Source organism: Nyctibius grandis, chromosome 3 (genome assembly GCF_013368605.1).
Source record: "Nyctibius grandis isolate bNycGra1 chromosome 3, bNycGra1.pri, whole genome shotgun sequence".
NCBI classification, from domain to species: domain Eukaryota; kingdom Metazoa; phylum Chordata; class Aves; order Nyctibiiformes; family Nyctibiidae; genus Nyctibius; species Nyctibius grandis.
Window position 1 is genome coordinate 97,939,841 of NC_090660.1, and position 20,863 is coordinate 97,960,703.

The 20,863-nt window shown below is 44.7% G+C and overlaps 1 protein-coding gene across 1 annotated transcript in view; it reads left to right on the top strand.

Annotated features, from left to right (window-relative positions):
• The first annotated feature begins 15,666 nt into the window (after positions 1-15,666).
• Positions 15,667-20,863, top strand: part of NIPAL2 (NIPA like domain containing 2) — a 54,678-nt gene continuing 49,481 nt past the window's right edge. The window contains 3 exon segments of the mRNA XM_068396965.1: positions 15,667-15,744; positions 15,746-15,789; positions 15,791-16,016. Coding sequence (XP_068253066.1) covers positions 15,667-15,744; positions 15,746-15,789; positions 15,791-16,016 — 348 coding nt within the window.

The window sequence follows — 20,863 nt, forward strand, 5'->3', positions numbered from 1 at the left end:
CCCAGTCCAGGAGGTTCCTCCAGTGCATTGATGATAACGTTCTGATGGAAATGGTGGATGAGCCAACTAGGAGAGGAGCGCTGCTGGATCTTATCCTCACTAACAAGGAGGGTCTGGTTGAAGAGGTGAAGGTTGAGGGCAGCCTTGGTTGTAGTGACCATGAGATGGTAGAGTTCAGGATCTCATGTGGCAGGAACAGAATAGCTAGCAGAATCACAACCCTGAACTTCAGGAGGGCCAACTTTGGCCTTTTCAAGCAATTGCTAGGGGAAATCCCATGGGACAGGGTACTAGAAGGTAAGGGGGCCCAAGATAGTTGGTTAGCATTCAAGAACTGCTTCTTCCGAGCTCAAGATCAGAGCATCCCAACAAGTAGGAAGTCAAGGAAGGGTACCAGGAGACCTGCATGGTTAAACAGGGAACTGCTGGGCAAACTCAAGTGGAAGAAGAGGGTGTACAGATTGTGGAAGGAGGGGCTGGCCACTTGGGAGGAATATAAGTCTGTTGTCAGAGGATGTAGGGAGGCAACTAGGAAAGCTAAGGCCTCCTTGGAATTAAACCTTGCAAGAGAGGTCAAGGACAACAGAAAGGGCTTCTTCAAATACATTGCAGGTAAAGCCAACACTAGAGGCAATGTAGGCCCACTGATGAATGAGGTGGGGGTCCTGGAGACAGAGGATAAAAAGAAGGCGGAGTTACTGAATGCCTTCTTTGCCTCTGTCTATACTGTTGGAGGCTGTCCTGAGGAGCCCCGGACCCCTGAGGCCTCAGAAGAAGTCAGGATAGAGGAGGAATCTGTCTTGGTAGATGAGGGCTGGGTCAGGGACCAATTAAGCAACCTGGACGTCCATAAATCCATGGGCCCTGATGGGATGCACCCGCAGGTGCTGAGGGAGCTGGCGGAAGTCATTGCTAGGCCACTCTCCATCATCTTTGCTAAGTCGTGGGCAACGGGAGAGGTGCCTGAGGACTGAAGGAAAGCGAATGTCACTCCAGTCTTCAAAAAGGGCAAGAAGGAGAACCCAGGTAACTATAGACCGGTCAGCCTCACCTCCATCCCCGGAAAGGTGATGGAACAACTTGTTCTTGGTGCTGTCTCTAGGCACATCAAGGACAGGGGGATCATTAGGGGCACTCAGCATGGCTTCACCGAGGGGAAGTCATGCTCAACCAACTTGATAGCCTTTTATGAGGACGTAACCCAGTGGATAGATGATGGTAAAGCTGTGGATGTGGTCTATCTCGATTTCAGTAAAGCGTTTGACACGGTCTCCCACAGCATCCTCGCAGCTAAACTGGGGAAGTGTGGTCTGGATGATCGGGTAGTGAGGTGGATTGTGAACTGGCTGAAGGAAAGAAACCAGAGAGTGGTGGTCAATGGGACAGAGTCCAGTTGGAGGTCTGTGTCTAGCGGAGTCCCGCAAGGGTCGGTTCTGGGACCAGTTCTATTCAATATATCCATTAATGACTTGGATGAGGGATTAGAGTGCGCTGTCAGCAAGTTCGCTGATGACACAAAACTGGGAGGAGTGGCTAACGTGCCGGAAGGCTGCGCAGCCATTCAGAGGGACCTGGACAGGCTGGAGAGTTGGGCGGGGAGAAATTTAATGAAATATAACAAGGGCAAGTGTAGAGTCCTGCATCTGGGCAAGAACAACGCCATGTACCAGTACAAGTTGGGGGCAGAGCTGTTGGAGACCAGCGTAGGGGAAAGGGACCTGAGGGTCCTAGTGGACAACAGGATGACCATGAGCCAGCAGTGTGCCCTTGTGGCCAAGAAGGCCAATGGCATCCTGGGCTGTATTAAAAGGGGTGTGGTCAGCAGGTCAAGAGAGGTTCTCTTCCCTCTCTACTCTGCCCTGGTGAGGCCTCATCTGGAGTATTGTGTCCAGTTCTGGGCCCCTCAGTTCAAGAAGGACAGGGAACTGCTAGAGAAAGTCCAGCGCAGAGCCACGAAGATGATTAAGGGAGTGGAACATCTCCCTTATGAGGAGAGGCTGAGGGAGCTGGGTCTCTTTAGCTTAGAGAAGAGGAGACTGAGGGGTGACCTCATTAATGTTTATAAATATGTAAAGGGCAAGTGTCATGAGGATGGAGCCAGGCTCTTCTCAGTGACATCCCTTGACAGGACAAGGCGCAATGGGTGCAAGCTGGAACACAGGAGGTTCCACTTAAATATGAGGAAAAAGTTCTTTACGGTGGGGGTGACTGAACACTGGAACAGGCTGCCCAGAGAGGTGGTGGAGTCTCCTTCTCTGGAGACATTCAAAACCCGCCTGGATGCGTTCCTGTGTGATATGGTCTAGGCAATCCTGCCCCGGCAGGGGGATTGGACTAGATGATCTTTCGAGGTCCCTTCCAATCCCTAACATTCTGTGATTCTGTGATTCTGTGATCCCTTTCGGTGCTAACAGAAGGGAGGACAGCAATCACAGCTGCACCCAGAAAGGCAGGCTGCAACCTTGAACCTGAACAAGTACACTGGCTTGATGAATCCATTTAAAGCTGCCATGATTAGGTTGATGCAGCTCTGTACATGCAGAGTAGGTGTGAAGTCTCACCTGGTCTTGTTAGAGTTGCATAACATTGGATCTGCAGCACATGAGAAAAGAGCTTGCACCTTCCTTGCATTGGCATCTTGGGACACTTTTGCAACACCAGCAACTGAGCCCAGCGTTAATGTTGTTTGTTGGCCTTGCAACTGGAAAGGGACACCAGTGGGATGGTTTACACTGGGAAATTACATCATGTTAGAACATGTTGCTCGGGACTCCTGGTGACTACCACAGTGTAATTTCCCATCATAAACAAGGCCTGTGAGACAGCTGTTGGGAGGCTGAGCATCGGCAGCCAGGGCTGATCCTGCTCCCATCTGAGCTGCTTGGGCAGCAGGTGACTCAGATACATGTGCAGGCGCTGCCGTGGGGCAGGGCTGAGCCCCAGCTCTCAGCATCATCCCAACAGCATGGTGCAGGCATGCTGTGTAGTTTCGCTTGCTGGCTGTAAGCATCAACAATCTTTTCTGGTTTTAATGGCCTTCAGAGAGCTAGATCATGTTTTTTTGGGTTTTTTTTTCCAGTTTCAAAACAAGCAAAATCTCCCCTCTTCTCCTAATAACTTTGGCAGGTTGCAACCAAGACCAGAATAGGAAAGTCTCAGTTAACAGGCTGTGTATGCTCCGTTCTGTGACTGAATGGGCCGTCAGTGCTTTTAGGCAAGGATAAATACGGCAAAACATTGTGCAGGTTTTGAGGCTCCACCATTCAAAATTCCGTTGCTCCAAAAAGCAATGGTTCATTGGCTCCGTGCCGTTAGGCAACTACGAAGAAAAAATAGCACCTACAAGAACTCTTAATTTAAAATTTAAATGGGAACCTATGATTTAATTATATATAAGGAAAGGTTAAATGCCAAAGGACAATTGGTTGTATTTCAGATTAGGTTAACTATTCCCAGGTCATGCCAAAGTGTCCAGTACTCTGCTCATATCTCTTCAGTCACCCTGTGCACACGCTGCATTACTTTACACAGGGCTTTGGTGAGGGGTGGTGATCATAGGATTTCTCACACCAGATTCTTAAGCAAACTGGAAGTAACATGTTATTTTTGCACACTGTAGTGTCTGCATATTTTACAGGGTGAAGTAGGAGATTTTTACATCAAGATAAGGATAACTGTAAGCAGAAAAATTATAAAACTAACCCGGGGAAAAAAAAAAAGAAAAAAAAAGTCTTCAGCCAGATTGGCTTGTGTCTCTGGATTTCCACAGGGTTGCAGCATTGCAAGAGCTGAAATGAGAGGAGGGAAGGAGTGTGCAGCCAGGGCAAGAGGGATCTGGAGACAAGGAAAATCTCTTCCAGTAGCAGTCCCCGCTAGATTCCTGAAAGCCATCTGTGAAACCTCAGGACCAGTCACATCCTTTAGGATCAACTTTTGTTCAAGAACAAAGCTTGGAGAATCAAGAGATGAGCAGAGGAAATCTGGATTATCTTTGGAATTGGGAAATTTCAAACATTGAAAGGTGTTAAACTGGGGACAGCCCTTGACATCTGAGATGGCAGGAAGACCACTTGGGACAGAGAGCTCTCTTTTGGTTCAGCACAATGCTTGGGCTTGCTCCATACACATCTCTCTCATTTAACTCTACATTGCAGCACTGTGCAAAGCAGGCACAGTGATTTCAGAGCCTTCGGTGTCTGGATGGAGTGCCTTGAAGTGATAAGATTTTTCAAGATGAGATGTACAAAGCTTCTACAAATCCAGGTCCCCATACAGCATTGCTGGATGAACTACCTGAAATGGAAGCCTATGAAACCTCTAGTCACTTGAAAGTCTTTGTCTATCATTATTCTCCACTGGATAAAAAGGAAGCATAAACTGTGGGTAAGAGTTTAGGCCTTGTAGGGATACAAGACTTGAGTTATCCCTAGAGGAGCTTTCCCTTTACTTAATTTAATTTTAATTTAAATTAATTTTAAAACACCTCCCTTTCAATTCCTGTGCATTTCTTCCCTTGTGGATGGTATCACACACAATTTTACTGAGAAGCAGCTCACAATTAACCGCTTCAAAGATACTGCTACAGTTGCAAGGGAAGGAATTTCTCCCTGACAGTTCAGCAGCACCAGCATGTGCTGGAAAATAAGCGTGCACCCCCAGTCAGTATACTACACATGGGGAATCCTAAACAAACAAACTGCTTATAATGTGACCACATGCAAAGATCTGACACGAATTTGAAGCAGTTGCTTTCAGTACCTTGGAGCATTGAATCCAACTGCACAGAGCAAAGAGAAGTTGCTGTTGGTGTCCATGTGAAAAACATTATTAGGGGAAAGAATTATTGTTTTGTTATGTTTGTACAGTGGAGTCTTGGTCTGTGCTGGGAATTTGTAGGTGCTACTAGAATGGAATTTTTAAACAATAACAGACACCAAATACACTCTTCTTTTTGTTCAAAATACAGGGATTAGAGGAATCTGCATTCACAGCTTCATACAACATAAAATCGAGCTACTGGTACTGAGCTAATTTATTACAAAAGCTTGACACTTGCAACATGCTACTTAAAACTACTGATGTATTTACACAGGGAACACTTGCAAGCTATACCCGAGGCTGATGGGTGATGTACAAAAGCTAAAATGCCTGGCAAATATGTTTTCCATTGAAATTTTTCAAATGAAAAATTTGCTTTTCTTCATTCTATTTTTGTCTTTTCTGTGGCAAGATGTTCTTTCCTGGACAATTTTCAAATGTTCATTTGAAAACCTGAGACTGAGTTGTGCTTTTTATTAGGTTTCATAAAAAAAAAGCACCATTGCAAAAAAATAAATATCCATTTTCCAAGCAGCCTTATCCCTGTCACCTGCACCGTACAGCACTGCGGCGTGCCAGGCAGCCTCTTGGGCAGTCTGTAGCAGAAGCTGCCACACAGCAATCCCAGCTGAAAGCTGAAAGCCAGTGTGTCTCAGATCCCTCTTCCCTCCTGCCAGCAGGGATGGGCATGACTATCTGGACTGGGAAGGGCTGTGACTTTGGCATGGTGCCTGCCTGTCCATTGGGATTTCTCATCTCCCAGGCTAACCCTGCAATCCTTCTAGAAAGCAATTAGAACATTTTTTTCTTCTTCTTTTTAGTAGTCTTTGTCTACATTTGGATTTTCAAAAGTAGCAAACTCTGGAGCTGTACAGGTTAGGTAAATGCAATCTCAGGAGTCCACCACAGGCTTAATGGCATAATCCCTACTTTGCCATTCCCATATCCCAGGACAGAGGGGAAAAGGGAGGATATACACACACACAAGAATCATCATGAAGGATAACGCAAAAATAGAAAAGACAGGGGGATGAGACAAGACTTTACAGAAATGGCAATCACAGCTTGCACCCAAGGCAAAATGTTAAGGGAAACCCGTTACAGCCTTCAAACTCAAACATACCATTTCTCACAGAGAATCTAAATCACTCTCTAGGAAAAGGGGAAAAAATAAAACCTCCTCAAAATGCCAAAGACCTAAAATCCCCTCTGGCTTACAGTTTCTATATGTATCTAGCTATTTATAAAGCCAATCTCCACAGCTTCTGTCATACATTTCAGTTACACGTGTCCTGAGCTAGCAAATTAGTGGATACAAACCTGACCTATATAACCATGGCAATAAGCGAAGATATTTGTGCACACTCTAAACCGTGCTTATTTAAATAACAAGAATTGCCACATTTGATTTATAAAGAGATGAGTAGGTTTCTGCATGAAACTCTGCTAATAGTTGAAAAAACCTGTTCCGCTATGGACTAGAAATGGGCTCTCCCACCCACACATGCATCGGGGATTTGATCACTGACCTTTAGGAGAAACCCACAAAACCTGTTCCACTTAGGAGAGTATATTACAGGGCAAAGGAAAACCATGCATGCTTGAGCTTTGGGTGAAGTCCATTTATTCCACATGTGCAAAGACTGGATGAGGAACTGGAGGATCCGCAACAACCAAACTGAAACCTCTCCATGTGTTACACACATAAGCCATTCTTGATTGATTGAAATCCTGTAAATCTTTTCCTTATATAATATATTTCCTTGTCTGGTAGAGCTTGATTTCAGTTTATACGGCTCTTTTTTTCTTTCCATCATGTTCAGAACTATCATAAACAGTCTGTAAACTCTGTATCGCAAATGGTTTTCTAACAATAAAAAAGGTATTTTCAGAAGAAAGATCAGTTCCTCATGTCTAAGTTGAAAAAGGGACACTGTCATGCAGTCCAAGGTGAAAAAAACCCTATTAATCTTAAAACTATTATAATATGGTAAAAAATATAATAAATATAGGAAGGAATGTTCTACAGACTCTAAATAAGGAACCAATTTCTGGCAAGAAAAGAAGTATTTTCCCCAAAGGAATTTAAAACTCACAGAGCATCCCTCATGACAGTATTTTCTATATGTATTGTTTTTAAGAACTTGAATACATGTTCTACCAAAACTGTCTAGGTCTAGAAAAGCCCCGAATCACAGGCAAAATATGTATTTTCTCCATTAATGCTGTTAGCTGCTTCTTCAGTGAAGTACTTAAAATTCATCTTTTGCCTAAAGAAAATGTAAGACCCTCTCCCCTAACAGATAACCCTGCAAAATCCTGTTTACTAGTACCGCGATAGTATTCCTCACCAAAGCAAATATCTGCCCTTCTGCAGCAAATGCTTCAGGGATCTCTACTTGCTCTTTCAGGAACCATCTGTGTCAATTCACCTCAATGAAGATGTTCTCTGCGAAAGAAATCTATCACCGTGTTCTCGATTTATTATTATTTACTGTTGTGCTGTCCAAATAATCCACAGAGTTTCTCATCTCCATCTCTGAAGATCTGGACAGGGTTTGTTTGCTTGGATGGTTTTACAAGGATGAAAGCAGCATTTCCAAAACACTGTAGTGAGTATTGCTGTAGTTAAAGCAAACAGCATCGGACTTTGATCTTTGGCATTTATAGAAGCTAGTTTATAATCAGGATATCTTATCTGTTCTTAGAAGGCAAAATGGTACATGTATGAAAACAGAACTTCTAAGGAAATAAACCTATTGAATCTTAATTTAAAACACAAAGACATAAAAAGACTTTGTCCTTTGTAATGTGAAGAAAGCTTGTTTCCAATTCCCCAAATATTTTAACAAGCAATATTGTGTATATACAAGCTTTGTGATATCAATTGACTGGTTATTAAAACTGGTTATTGAGCTCTTCCGCTGCTCCCAGCACACTCACACACACACAAACATATGTGATATTCACGTTAACGATTTATTTCTTGGGGGGAAGAAACCAGTGCTTTCTCAGTCCAGTTATCCTGGAGGTTGCCTCAGGTTGTTTTAGTTTTCATGTTTAATATTGCAGGGATTTTATGGATTTACCAAAATACCATAATTTTTATTTTTAAATCACTTTTTTTTTTTTAAACAGATCCAATCCAGATCAGACCTTATCATACTCTGTTTCAGTTCACTGCCACCACATGTAAGTGTTGTCAAGGCTGTAATACATAAAGTATCTGGCGCCAGGGCCGGTTTCACTGTGATTTTGGAATACAGATTTTATAATATGCAGTTTCCTTCCTCTGGAGTCAATGGGCTATTCAGTGGAATAAAGATTCTGAGGCACAGGTCAGATGTTCAAAGGCACATAGGCACCCAAATCCTGTTTAAGGATATTCCACTGATTTGAAGCGAGGTGCTGCCTTACCCCCTTCAAAGGTGGGGGGATTCCCAAAACCATAGCTAGAGACAGGTTAAACAGGCACTCAGGCACTCCCCAGATAATCTCGTGACTACATGTCCCCTAGCCTTACTGCTAGGCCACTAACATAAGACACAGGCAGGACATACCCTCCTTCAGGTGAGCCTCAGTTGATGCAAACAGAGACATCCTCAGGTTGCTCCAGCTCATGCCATGGATGAGACTGAAAGACCTGATGGATTTTTTGCCCTTGGATTGCATGCCCTTGAGTTTGCATGATGTTACCGCATACACACGTGCAGTGAGCTTGCTGCACAGATGGTCTGCATACACGTGCCTCTGGTAAGGACAGCTGATGCTTCTGGGACACACCATACTGGCTGAGTAGGAGCAAAGCAGCTGAATAGCACGTAGGCCATGGCGTTGATAGTGTCCAGAAGCACTGCGCTTTTTGTGTCTTCGCTATGAACGTGAGACCTCTGAAGCTGCCCCAAAGCATCAGATCAGCTGTCTTGGTGCATGGTGACAACAGCATGTGCCTGCAGCAGAATTTATCTGCTGCAGCACAGTAGCCACGGCTGCAAAGTCTGGAGGGGTGCCAGTACACTTGAAGCTATTGTACTGGACCTTCAACAAAAGATGCTGTACACCCAGAAACTCAGCCAAACACAGAGAAATCCTCAAAATGAAATTAAATCTCCAAGAGAGAAAAAGAGGACATGTGCTGGAAAACTCAGATCTATGGCTCTTTGACTCCCAGCTCCAGAGGAATACCACCTTGCTCTGCTGTCCCTTGGGTTCTGGCTATCCTACTTGGACTCTTACTTTCTGATAGATCAATGTTCTCTGACTTCTTGGGATGTGTGTGGGCAATGGCAGATTTAGGTCAAAATTTACAGTGGCAGAATAATGGCTTCACCTCTGTACATGTTCATTAAGAAAAACAGTTTTGAAAGGGCCCTTCAGGCCAGGGATACACTACGAAGCCTTGTTGCTTTACCTCTTTTAAAAGTGTGTGTGACTGGAGGAAAAGGAAAAACGTACAATGTGTGCCCAGCTGTAGCAAATGTCAAGCCATCAGGATGTAGACTGGGCACGTTTGGTCTCATTACAGGTACTGCCATAAGAAAGGTAAGAAGAGACAGGGAAGAAGCCTGGCTCCAGGTTTCCAAAGGTTTGCCATTACTCCAAAGAGCTGTGTCTTTAATTTCAGTAGGAGAAAATAGAGCCCTCGTATACATAGATTATAGTCTAAAACTTGTTCTGAGCAGGTATGCAACTGGATAATCCGAAGAACTGCTTTGGCTTTCTGGTGTTTGCCAGGAAAAAACAAATCACACCTCACTTTTCCTGCTACTCATACTTTTTTCCCTGAAGCCGTCACTAGCCACTGTCTGTGCCCACCTCCTCGGTGACCTCTCATGTTCCTACACAACCAGAGCAGATGATACTGCTGCGGTATGTGGGGACGAGGTGTATCTTCCCTAACTACACATGAGAACAGCAGGTCTCTGTGTCCCCAGCAAGTTCCACCCCCTCTTGCCCAGGATCCGAGGAAGATGCAGGTCTTTGAACCCATGCTGGGAAACTCCAGGGAGGTGTAGATTGGGAACAGGGCTGATCCAGGCCTATTGCAGGCCTGCAGATGGGGAGAAGGGGTAAACAGAAGGCAGAGGAGCACCTCCCAAGGATGGAAGAATTGTGCAGATATTCGAGCAAAACCTCACAGGCAATTTCTTCCAGCTAATCCCTGCCATAATTTTTCCCACAGCAAAGCTGATGCGGTACATCATTTCCATGAGACAGAAGACAGTTTTATCACTGATCTCTTCTCAGAGTTCTTAGACATTTGCTTTTAATCATATAGTATATGCTGACATCTGGTGGCATTCAGTAACCAAATCTTCGTTAAACAAATACATTTCAGTTTTAAGGAGTCTTGTTTCTTATTTTCCCTTAGTAGGGTCCAGAAACAGGATTTCTCCCAGACCACTTCAGACTGAGGATTAGTCTGATGCACACGTATGGGACTGGCATGGTCCTGGGTCTCTTGCGAGACCCTTACGTGGGCACTGGCCTCCAGGTAAGGAAGGGACCGTCAGCCGAGGGACCTGACTGCATTTAAACACAGTCATTCCAGGACACAATGGAGCAAACGGCATCTTAGCATGCCCCAATCTGAACACAGAGAATCAATTCACTTAAAAGGAGTGATGCAAAACTACCATGGGCTTTAGCAGGAAAAGAGCCACTCTAAAGTCTTAGGTGGTAACACTTCTCCTGTAATTTACTCTACCTTTATTTCAAATTGGAGAAAAAGAAGCAAAACAGCATGTATGAATAGCGAGTGAGATGTACCAAAACCTTGTTTCATGGCAAGTGAGAATAAGTAGCATGGAGTCAGCTGTCATGGTTTAAAAGATATCCATGATGTAGCTGTTCCATTAAAATTTGGATTAAAATAATGTTTAAACTTCATTTCCTCCAGTCCTTATCCTGCTTTTGATTAGTTTTAAGAGCAGTTGATGGTCTCATGATTTGAAGATTTTGCATTTTAAGTTTTGTGTACATGGTCTGGAATTTTATGTGAAATTGTGGGTTTGATCTTTGACCTCTGTTTACTACAGTCCTGATTTACCACTAATTTGATAGCAAGCCATAAGGGCCTACTGTAAACACGCTGCTCACTTTACATAGCTATGTTTGGCTCCTAAATGAAGAAGTATGTATGGAATGTACTTTGGGTACTGTAGCCTCCTAAAGAAATAATAAAAAACACATCACCGCTTAGCTCTCCAGGTAATGTTTACATTTGGAGAAAATAAGTTGCATGCCTAATAGAGAGAGAAAATGCAGTTCTTATACATCTTAGTTTTTTTTCTTTAAAATTGTTCTTTAATGTATTTGAGAGCTCAGGCTGTCTCTTTTGAAGTCAGTGGGAACTTTGCCATTGATTTTAAAAGGATCAGGATTAAGCCTAAATTGGTAGGTTCTAAAAGGCAAAATGAAAATGTCCAAACTCTACAAATCTCTCACTGATCAACTATCCAGAAAGGAAGGAGAAAAGCCTTCTCCAAGGTCTGTAATGTACATCTGCATTCCAGGACTCCTGTTTTTCGTACATTTGTAGACTTCAAGATGGAAAGCAACTTCCAGTCAGGACTCTGATTGATAGCATATGGAGTACTACATACTTGCACCATGGACTTGTAAAGCTGCTGGGGGAAGGGAAATGAATGCTGCTTGTAAAAATCAACTGACTGTCTGTACACATCTTCCACAAGTTGTCCTGTGGTAACACTACACAGTAGACCCTGCCTGCAACTCACCCCAGGCAGATTCCCCAGCTCACAGGTTCAGGCCTTCAGGTACAGCCTTACACACAGGAACTGACCCAGCAAAAGTCTGCTTGTAGACATTTAACTCAGAAACATGTCTGATCATCCTGCACAAGCTTAGCACTTTTTGCACTAATCTGGCACTAGCAGCCATGTCCTCTGAGCAGCAGGTAAAGCAAGGTCTTCAACTTTCTCCTGTATCACCCAGCTGGACCATCCATCCCAGCAGTGAACTTCCCATCACCTGGGCTCTATCCTCAGAGTGGAGAGCAGATGGTTGTGGGAACACCTAGGTACCCTGGAGAAAGGGCTGTTTTCCTATTTGCAGAGGAGGAAGCCATGACCTTTTTCTTTTTCTGGTTTAGGGAGTCTTGGTAACTGTGACCAGAGCCCAGTAGTCAAGGGTGTCAACTCTTCTGAGCTAACAATGTGGTTCATCTACAGTGATGAAGCGTAAGCTCAGAGAATTGATGGGACATGGGCAATTAAACACAAAAGGCCCTCTTGTTTCCTCTTCAGGCACCCAAGTGCGTTGACTATCTGAAATGAAGTGACCCTGGTGCCAGTTCAAACTATCCATGGATGACTTTAGAAGGCTAAAGAAACTAGAGGTTGGAAACTGCATAATGACTCTGTTCGTTTATGTGGTCCCAATATCAGACAAGCCAGAGTTCAGAGAGACACATGGATCAAGCACTGTCCCAGATCATCTGAACCTGAGGATGACAAAGCACCCATTTCAGTCTCCAAAGCCTTGTGACCCAACAGAGGAACATCATCTTCTGTTAATAGAGACCCATGTTTGGCCAAAGAATATCAGACAGAAATACAGCATCAAAGTAAGGGTATCCATACAATTAAAAAACACAGTAGACTCTTGTGTCTCCGTTGCTCAGAAGTAAACCAAGCTGTTAAGAGCCTGATGGGAACCACTAGAGAAGGTGGATGTCATTTCTCAGGCTGTGTAGCCCCTTCACTTCTACCCCAAAATGACTGGCATTAGAATGGGAGGAGTCAAAGATTATCACTTTGCAGATTACTCAGTTTGGTCAGCCTTGAGATTTTCTAGCAAACCAACTCGAGCAGCATCTACTCCATCTTCACAGGTGCTACCTCCTGCTGTGTGTTACTCAGAGGGAGTGAGATGCTACTCCCACGGAGAATCAGTCCTGTCCTGATTCTGATGTGGGCCAGCCACCACAGCCAGACACATACCTCTACTTCTGTTGCCTTTGCCCTCGTGCAAAGACAGATAGAGTCAGCAACAGCAAGTCATGTCACCTTTCTGAAGATACTTTCCCTGAGGTGTTTCTTGAGCTACCCCAGATTCCCCACAGTACAACAAGGACAACAACTGAAAATGCACAAGCAGGGAATCACACATGGTGCAGTGCATTCTGAACACATCCCCAGTAATGTGACCCTGCCTCTGGTGTCAGATCTCTGCTGTGCTGTTTTGCTAATCTATTGTGGTGCCCACTAAAAACACTTTATATTTCCATGGTTTTGAAGTAACTCCAGTCTATTCTGCTGGCTCGCTTGGCAGAGGACACCCCTGCTTTGAAGTGCCCTCAAACAGAACTCGACTTTGGGCAGAAGCTTGCAGCACAGCTGAGCGCCACTGAAAACTGGAAATGTTCTCAGTCAAAATATTCTGCAGATCCCACCTTCTACGTCTATTCCATGGGACATTTCCTCAGAACATTTTAAGCATCAGTCCCAAGAGCTTTAATACCTTTATGGCAATTACCTCAGCATCACTTTCAGCCTGAAAACAGCAGCAATGCACAAGACATTTGCATGTACTGAGTTGTTTTTTCTAGTGGAGGGTGGTAACTGAGCAGAAATAGTTTCTAAAATGTTGGTTACTTTCTTAATAGGTCTGGCTTACAAGGTAAAGAAAGGTTAAATTCATCTGAATAACTTTGGGCTCTTATACATGCAAGACAATCAGAGATTTTTAATAAATAAAGGATGCCGTAAGGGCCCCTGGTGTGTTTAGACAGAGTGGGCATGTCTGGACCCAGTGTGGAACAGAGATCCGTCACTGCTCGATCAACTCCAAAAGCAATTGAACAAGGGCTCCACGTAGACAACATTACAGAAAATCTGTTCCAATATCTTCCTTATGCAAGAGAAAACCACAGTCACATTTGTATTTTGGGCAGTGAACCAACAAGAATGAAGCAAAACAACAAGAACTGTCCTCAAGAGATATTTTGGGCTGCTCTCTCCTCCCACTCCCCTTACACTCCTTTTCAATCTTTTACCAGTTCGTGCATTTTTGGCAACAGAGAACCATACTGCAGAGGTCACTGGCAGGCTGGTGGGGACCGCTGTGGCTTTTGGCTACCAAAGACAACTTCTTCAGCCTGGGGAAGCATTGACCCCTTTGCTCCCCATTTTGAGCTGGGGCAGAGGTGACTGTGGATGAAGGAGGCAGAGGAACAGGAGAACTTTCCTCAGCCCAGCAACCTTTGACAACCAGTTGCTGCTTTTCCTCTTTGCCCCAGGATCTGCTATCCAACAAGTGCGAATTGAGGATGACAAATAAGAACATTAGCCTGGTGTTTCTGCTAAAATGATCCGCCTTGAAGTAGCTGATGTTGACACTTAAATTGTCAGCAGACTTCCAGTTTAGGGCTCCAGTTAGAAGAATGGGTCCATTCACACTTCCCTCTGAGCTATTGTTTCAACTCTCTCTGGACTGGGCAAGTATCACTGCATCAGTTTACACTCCAGTTCCATTTGAAAGGGTTTTTTTGCAACTATAACCAAAATTGCCTAGAAACTTTTTTTTTTGAAATGTAAGCTTAGACTCCAGGGAATAATTATGCAATGCTGTAAAAATAGTCTGCAGCAATTTACATAGCCGTGAAATATTGGAAGTGTTTTTTTCCAGTGTACCTATGTATACATGACTGCAGGTAGCTCCAGTATTTACAGAGGACTCACTGGAGCTGTGAACACAGAAACTGGTATTTCAAGTTAGGCCACACATACGAACAAAACATTTCATGTTATTAAAGCAAGGTTTCATATTTTGGGGTGTTATATCATCACCTAACTGAAGCACTACCTTTCCACTTCCGCCTTTCTTATGTCACCTTCTGGCTGGATTAAAATAAAATCCCTGTGGCTAATGCAGGCCTTGTTTATGTAGTAAAGTAGGAGAGTATTGATTTAACTGCAGGTTTTTCCCTGTAATTACATGTTCCTTCAACTTTCGAACAAGTTGATCATACTGAGGGGCTGTATCCTCATTTATTTCTCTGCAGTCAACTTTGCTGCTGCTCATTTCTATTAGGTATCATATCTCCTCACCTGCTGGAAGTTCACTCCCCATCCTGCTGTCCTGCATACCGACTTGTCCTCTTCTCTCCTGATGTGTCTTGCTGATGGTAGGACTGCCAGTCCCACTGCAAATAAGCAATTAATCCCACTTCTTCATAAGAGTAGGAGAAAACTGCTGTAGCAGGAGGTAGAATAACTGCCTGCTGACCCTCATCTGCTACAGTAATTGTCAGGAGCTTGGGTGTTTTCAAGCCCAGCTGACCAACAGAACAAGCTAATACAACTCACTACTTCCAAGGAACAGTATGAGCTCTCTGGATTACAAGCAGTTATCCTCTCCAGAACCTGAAGATGCAGTCGCTTAGTTCTTCCTTTCTATGCTTCCCTAGAAGCTTATTTCTGTCCCCCATGTAATTCTGCTACCTTGCTAGCTCCTACTCTCCCTTTTAAGGTGATTTTTTAGTTGTTGTTTTCCCCAGGAGAGCTTAAGTGATCAAATCAAAACTAAAAGAATGAATGGACAAAGCCACAGCCTGGTAACAAACCCATTGCCTGAAATCTCTGCAAAGAAACTATTCAGGGAATACTTACAAGTGAAGAATACATGACAGAAGTAAGAATTTATGCAAGTGACTATATGCATATGGGAACAACAACTTCCAACACTTGCAACATAGCAGTGAGGAATTAATAACTGACCATTAGATTTAGGTACTGATTCGAAGGAGTTAAATTCCCAGGCTGCCTTTTCAGAGCAGGGTGGGGCACTGGGGAAGTCAGAGAGCAAAAAAAAAAAGGCACCTGAATGATCTGGGCAGGAGCAGCAAAACCTTCTGTCAAGCTCCCCTTTCTTTCCTGTGCTACAAATACTCCCCAGCTGAGGGTCCACGGTGCCCACTGGCAGCCACAACCCGTGGCCGCACACACCGCACAGTGACCCAAGCCAGCAGCCTTTCCCACACCAGGAAGAGACTGCTACGTCCTGGTCCTGCTCACCTCTCCTCACAGCCACCCATCCCCACCGGTGTGACAGCAGATGGCATGGCCAGTGGCCAGGCCCTGAGGACAGGGACATGGGCATCCTGGAACGCATCCTTTTGGGGGCCAGGTGCTGGGAGCGGGCCCCTCTCCGGCCCCTGGTACAGCACACACAAGGTAAGTGCCTGCTGTACAGCACCTTGCTGGGGCCCAGGAATGAGTGGGCTTGGGGACAGCGGGGTAATAATTCCAGCCTCCTCACCATCCTCCGAAGAGCTCCCTTCCAACTCGTTTGCTGCTGACACCTTCTCCCTCTTCACCCAGTTGTTCAGCCCGAGCTGCTCTGGCCTCCCCCTCCAAGCAGTCCTTTCTGAGCAGTAACCGGGCAGAGAGCTGTCCTGTTCTGCCCTAGAACAGCGCTGTTTTTTGCCATTGGTGTTTTGGTCGCTGTCAGTGCTGACAATGTACTTGGGCAACTGCAAAAATGAGACTGAAGCAGCCCCTGAGGACTAGCAAGTTGTAGCATCTGCTAACAGTAAAAATGAATTGGAGGTTGATTACACCCTTTACCTTTTCCCTGCTTTTTTTGCTTCACAAACTAGGAGGCATTGGAGAATACTCAACATTCTTGTTTTTCACTGCATAAGAAGCAAACCACTTTTTTACGATGCAAAGTATTGGTATAAATTGTGCATAAAATGGCTTGCAACTAACTGCTCTGCGAGCAGCCCAGTAGCAGGTCATAACGTGGGGAAGGTCCTAAAACCTTTTCCCTCTGGATTCTGCATTTGCTACTGGGTTGGTATCCAGATGGCAGGAGGCAATTCTCAGCCTCATGTTCTCAGAGGGAAGGAAAACTGTGCATTCCTGTGCTCGGGTCCCCGAGCAGCAGGATTCTTGGCTGATGGTGGTGCTTCCCAGGACCACAGCTGGGATCTTTTATGGGAGACAAGAGTGTGGAGCCAAGGGTTACTGTGGGTTTGGGAGTTAGAGCCCCGGTGCTGGGAGTGCTGCTGGAGAAAGGGAGTGATAGGGAACTCCCTTGGCATGGGGACACCCACCCACACGTCACAATGGGGTTATCAATTTGCTTGCAAAACATCCCAGCCCTGCTCCTGTACTTCTTGGGGTGGTTCTGTGAGGATTGCTGTGTTTTAAGCCTGGTAGTTTTCTGAGAAGACCTGAATCATTTTTTAGTGTTGCTTGGGTATCTGCAGGCGAGACTGATTTTCTGTGCTTTCATTTACTTGTAGAGTTGAGGCTTTGGAGACAGTAATGCGTAACTATGGGTCATGTGTTGCTGCCAACCTTCATTTTCCCAATAGTTAAATTCTTCTGTGCACCCCTATTTTCACATTTTACATTTTTGGAAATATCAGAAACCATTTCCTCTCTCCACTCCCAGCTATCCTGGCTGTGATTCAGTGTATCAGCCTAGTTTCAGCTCTTCACGCAGGGGGTCTTTCCTCTTCCCTTTTCTTGAGGCCACTTTATCCTCTTGGTTTGGTTTGAAGAGGAGCTTCTTGTTTTCTGCATCTACAAGAGACCATAACTGCACCAGCTCTCATCTGCTTGGAAATATCTCAGGAAAGCTGAGGTGAATTGCTTTCAGGGGGAATATTTTTCTGCCCTATGAACCATCAGGAGGTGAAAGAGTGAGATCCCCTTTCAAAAGCCCCCAGACATGAGCAGCTCAGCATGGCTTCCAGTCATAGCTTCCTAGTGCCATGTGGGCATCAGAGACGTTCATGTGGGATCAGCAGATCTGACACATGCATTAGGGAAATCCATGGCACTAGAGTAAGCCTTAAACAATGTGTATAAACACGCAGCTCCCTGGAAGAAGTTAAAGTGCCTGTGTCCACGTGGCTCTGTAGTATAATGCCTCCTTGTGCTGGCATTACATTTCTTTCTTTTTTTTTTTAATTGGGGTTATTCTTCTGACAAGTCCCTGATCAGGATAATTGGTGCTAGCTGTCAGCATGAGGATGGCAGGGGGAATGCATGGTCGTGGGAAAAAAGGGTGGAGGCAGGACTTCTCCTTGGCATCAGCGTGGATGTAGCTTGATTGATGTTGCTCAAGGAACTGCACCTCTGAAATCTGCAACACAGGATCCTGTGCTCAAACGGCCTTCCCTGTCTCAGCCCTGTATTGCGTGTCATGGGACACTGGCGTGTTTAATGATGCAGTAAAATCTGATGAAATATGTACTTAGTTACCTGAAGTATTTCCTGACAAACTAATATTATTGTAATATTTTTGAGTCTGCTGGAGTAATGAATGTAAGAAGCCACCACATGTGGATTTGGTCTGCTTAATAGAAAGTGTATGTAATTGCTTCGGTTTAATCCTTTTTTATTTCCCTTGGCACTTCTCAAAGGTTGTTTATTTATTTCCAATATTGTTGTTTATGGACAAAAATATTTTGCAAGATCAGCTGAAATTATTAACTACAATATTGATCTTCGTTTGACTTTGTATCAGAGAGGGAGAAAAGAGCTGCGTGGCAACAGTCAATGAAAGCGCGAATGTAATCCTTCTTCCATAACTCAGTAGTTCACACAGCTGTTGTGTGTGGTCACTGTGTATAGTTGTTCAAGTGCAGAAGCTGAGCTGGAGATGGAAACTAATTTCACTTCTGCTTCTTTTTCCTCCTTTGCCTGTCTCTTAAAAACTCAGAGTTATTACTGGCTGCCCAGACACTCACCTCGAGAGATTGTTTTATTTTGTGGGTTATAGTAATAAATCATTTCGGCTCTATATTTGAGGTTTAAAATGTTGACAGCTCCTTCAGATGGATCTGTGGCCTCTTGTCCTATGACAATACATCACAGCCTGCCACAGGCCGTACATGCAGGTGGTGAGTATGTGCAGCCAGGAAACGTGATCCTTTGTGTGCTATAATCGGGAGGCGGTGGTGGCTGCAACCAGGTGTGATGAGAAATCCCATGGATTAAATACATTGTTGTGAGGTCTTTCTATGCTGCCTTCTATCATATACATGAAATGTAGATTTCGTGTGAAGTGCCACAGTTAAGGATTTTAGCTCATTCTGTTCAAGGAGAAAGTCTTCAGTGCTTCAACTCACCCCACCTTGCTAAGTGATGTGTAGTGCCATTGAGCCTCAGCAAGGTGAGGGTATGGTTTGGTTCTGGTTTCTTCCAGTGGCAGCACAGTCCCTGCTTTGCTGGTGGTACTGCTGCTGTGGGAGCTGCTGCCCCTGTGCTGTGAGAGACCCCGTTCAGGAGGGCAGGGAGCTGCCACCACGGAGAGGAACATTATTTCTTCATTTCCCTTGGCTGAGGAAGCACCCTAGAAACAGTGAGGGCCTCTTCAGCTCGCACTGCCACCAGAGAAAAGGGTTGTCACGGCACATCCTACAAGCACTCACCAGGATATTTTAAGCACTTAAACAATGAAATTTCCAACCATGGTTTTCAATCAAGGAAAGCTCTAGAGCAAGCTAAGGTATCCATGGAAGTGTGGGTGAGAGCCAAAAGGGAAGCACGGCTACGGCACACATGGGTTTCAACCAAGGCAGCTTTCCTCTGCAAGAAGCAACCACCAGATATTATCAGCCTACTAAAGGCAAAGCTTCCTGTTTTTTTCCCACTTCAAGTGTTTTATAAGTTCTTTTTTAATGCCTTCTTCTCAGTCTCTGTAGGGTAATTCTTGCCGCAGTCTGCTCCCTGATGGACTGCAGATGTTAACTGTTTCAGGTTAATCAGTAAACCTGTCCCTGAGCATGGGGAGAGTGGAGACGAACATGTCCTCACCCAGCTCTCTGCTGCTGTACTCATCTGTGAAGATGATGGTGAAAAGTTTTTCCTGTACCCCCAGCTCCTTATTCTAAAACTGTTCACTGAAAGCAAAGAAGGGTATCAAAACCTGACTCTATTTCATTATGTTGTTCTTTACCTGTCAGATTTCAGAGTTCACACAGTTTCGGTTTCCTTCTTCTTATGGGGGAATGTGTATGGGAAAAAACGCACACTGTTTTCTTAGATGGGAAATGTGTGTTATTTTCAGCCTTTATAAATCAAAAGCTAGGAAGAGGACATTGTTCGGCCTTTCAAACACACTTTTTTTTTTGAATCAGTCACAGGGAATCCAAAAGTCAAAGCTTCTAATGAAGAAGCATTGCAAACAGTTGCTGCCAGTTCCGATGCACGCTCTTCTGGTAGTGTCCTGCTGTCAGGAATCCAGCAGCATTTCCATGGCTTAGTCCCCATTTAATTAAGCTCTTCTAGAAAAGGATGTGTAGCTTTGTATCATAAATGCAGCTGGGCCAGCTTTGCACCCAAGCTTTCAGGCTCTGCCAGAGCTGTGGGTCTGATCTGCTGGGGGTTGTGCTCTGATTAGCTTCAGTGTGAGTGAGAAGATGACATGAGAAAGCAAAACTGAGCACTGGTTAGAAAGGATCACCCATATCCTTTTTACAACCTCATACATCCGTTCTGCCTTGCCAAACATCAGCTGTCCCCGAAGATGTAAAGATCACAACATGTCTGGTGTGAAATGAGAACACAGCTTACACAAGGTGCAGCCTCCAGGTTAAAGAAAGATCAGCTGCTACATGCGAACTTACTCATTACTCAAAGGTAAGGGATATAAGTACAGGAGAGCCTTACCCTTTGCCTCTCCCCTTGCACGGTTCCATAAGCATGTTTGTATCATCACGACTCTCAAATTCCTTAGGGAAATGTAGCTTTTTTTCCTTCAATCACTGCAAGCAGCATGGGAGTAAGTCATGGAGCTGTTTATACCTCTGAATATAGAGGAGGCAGGGGATGGGGCAGCAGGTCTGGAACAGATGCCCTGGGTGGGAAGGTAGCCCAAGGACTGGAGGTAGCACGCACCTTTCTGAGCCAGCCTGAGGAGTGACCTGCTTATCTGGATTGCACCAGGCACTACCCTGGGTCCCAGAACAGCCTAATTTCCTAGTGCTGTGTTATTGGCAGGCCTCTATCACCCTGCTTGAGTTTCTCCTACCAAGGCTGGAAGGAGTCAGGAGCCTGTGGCA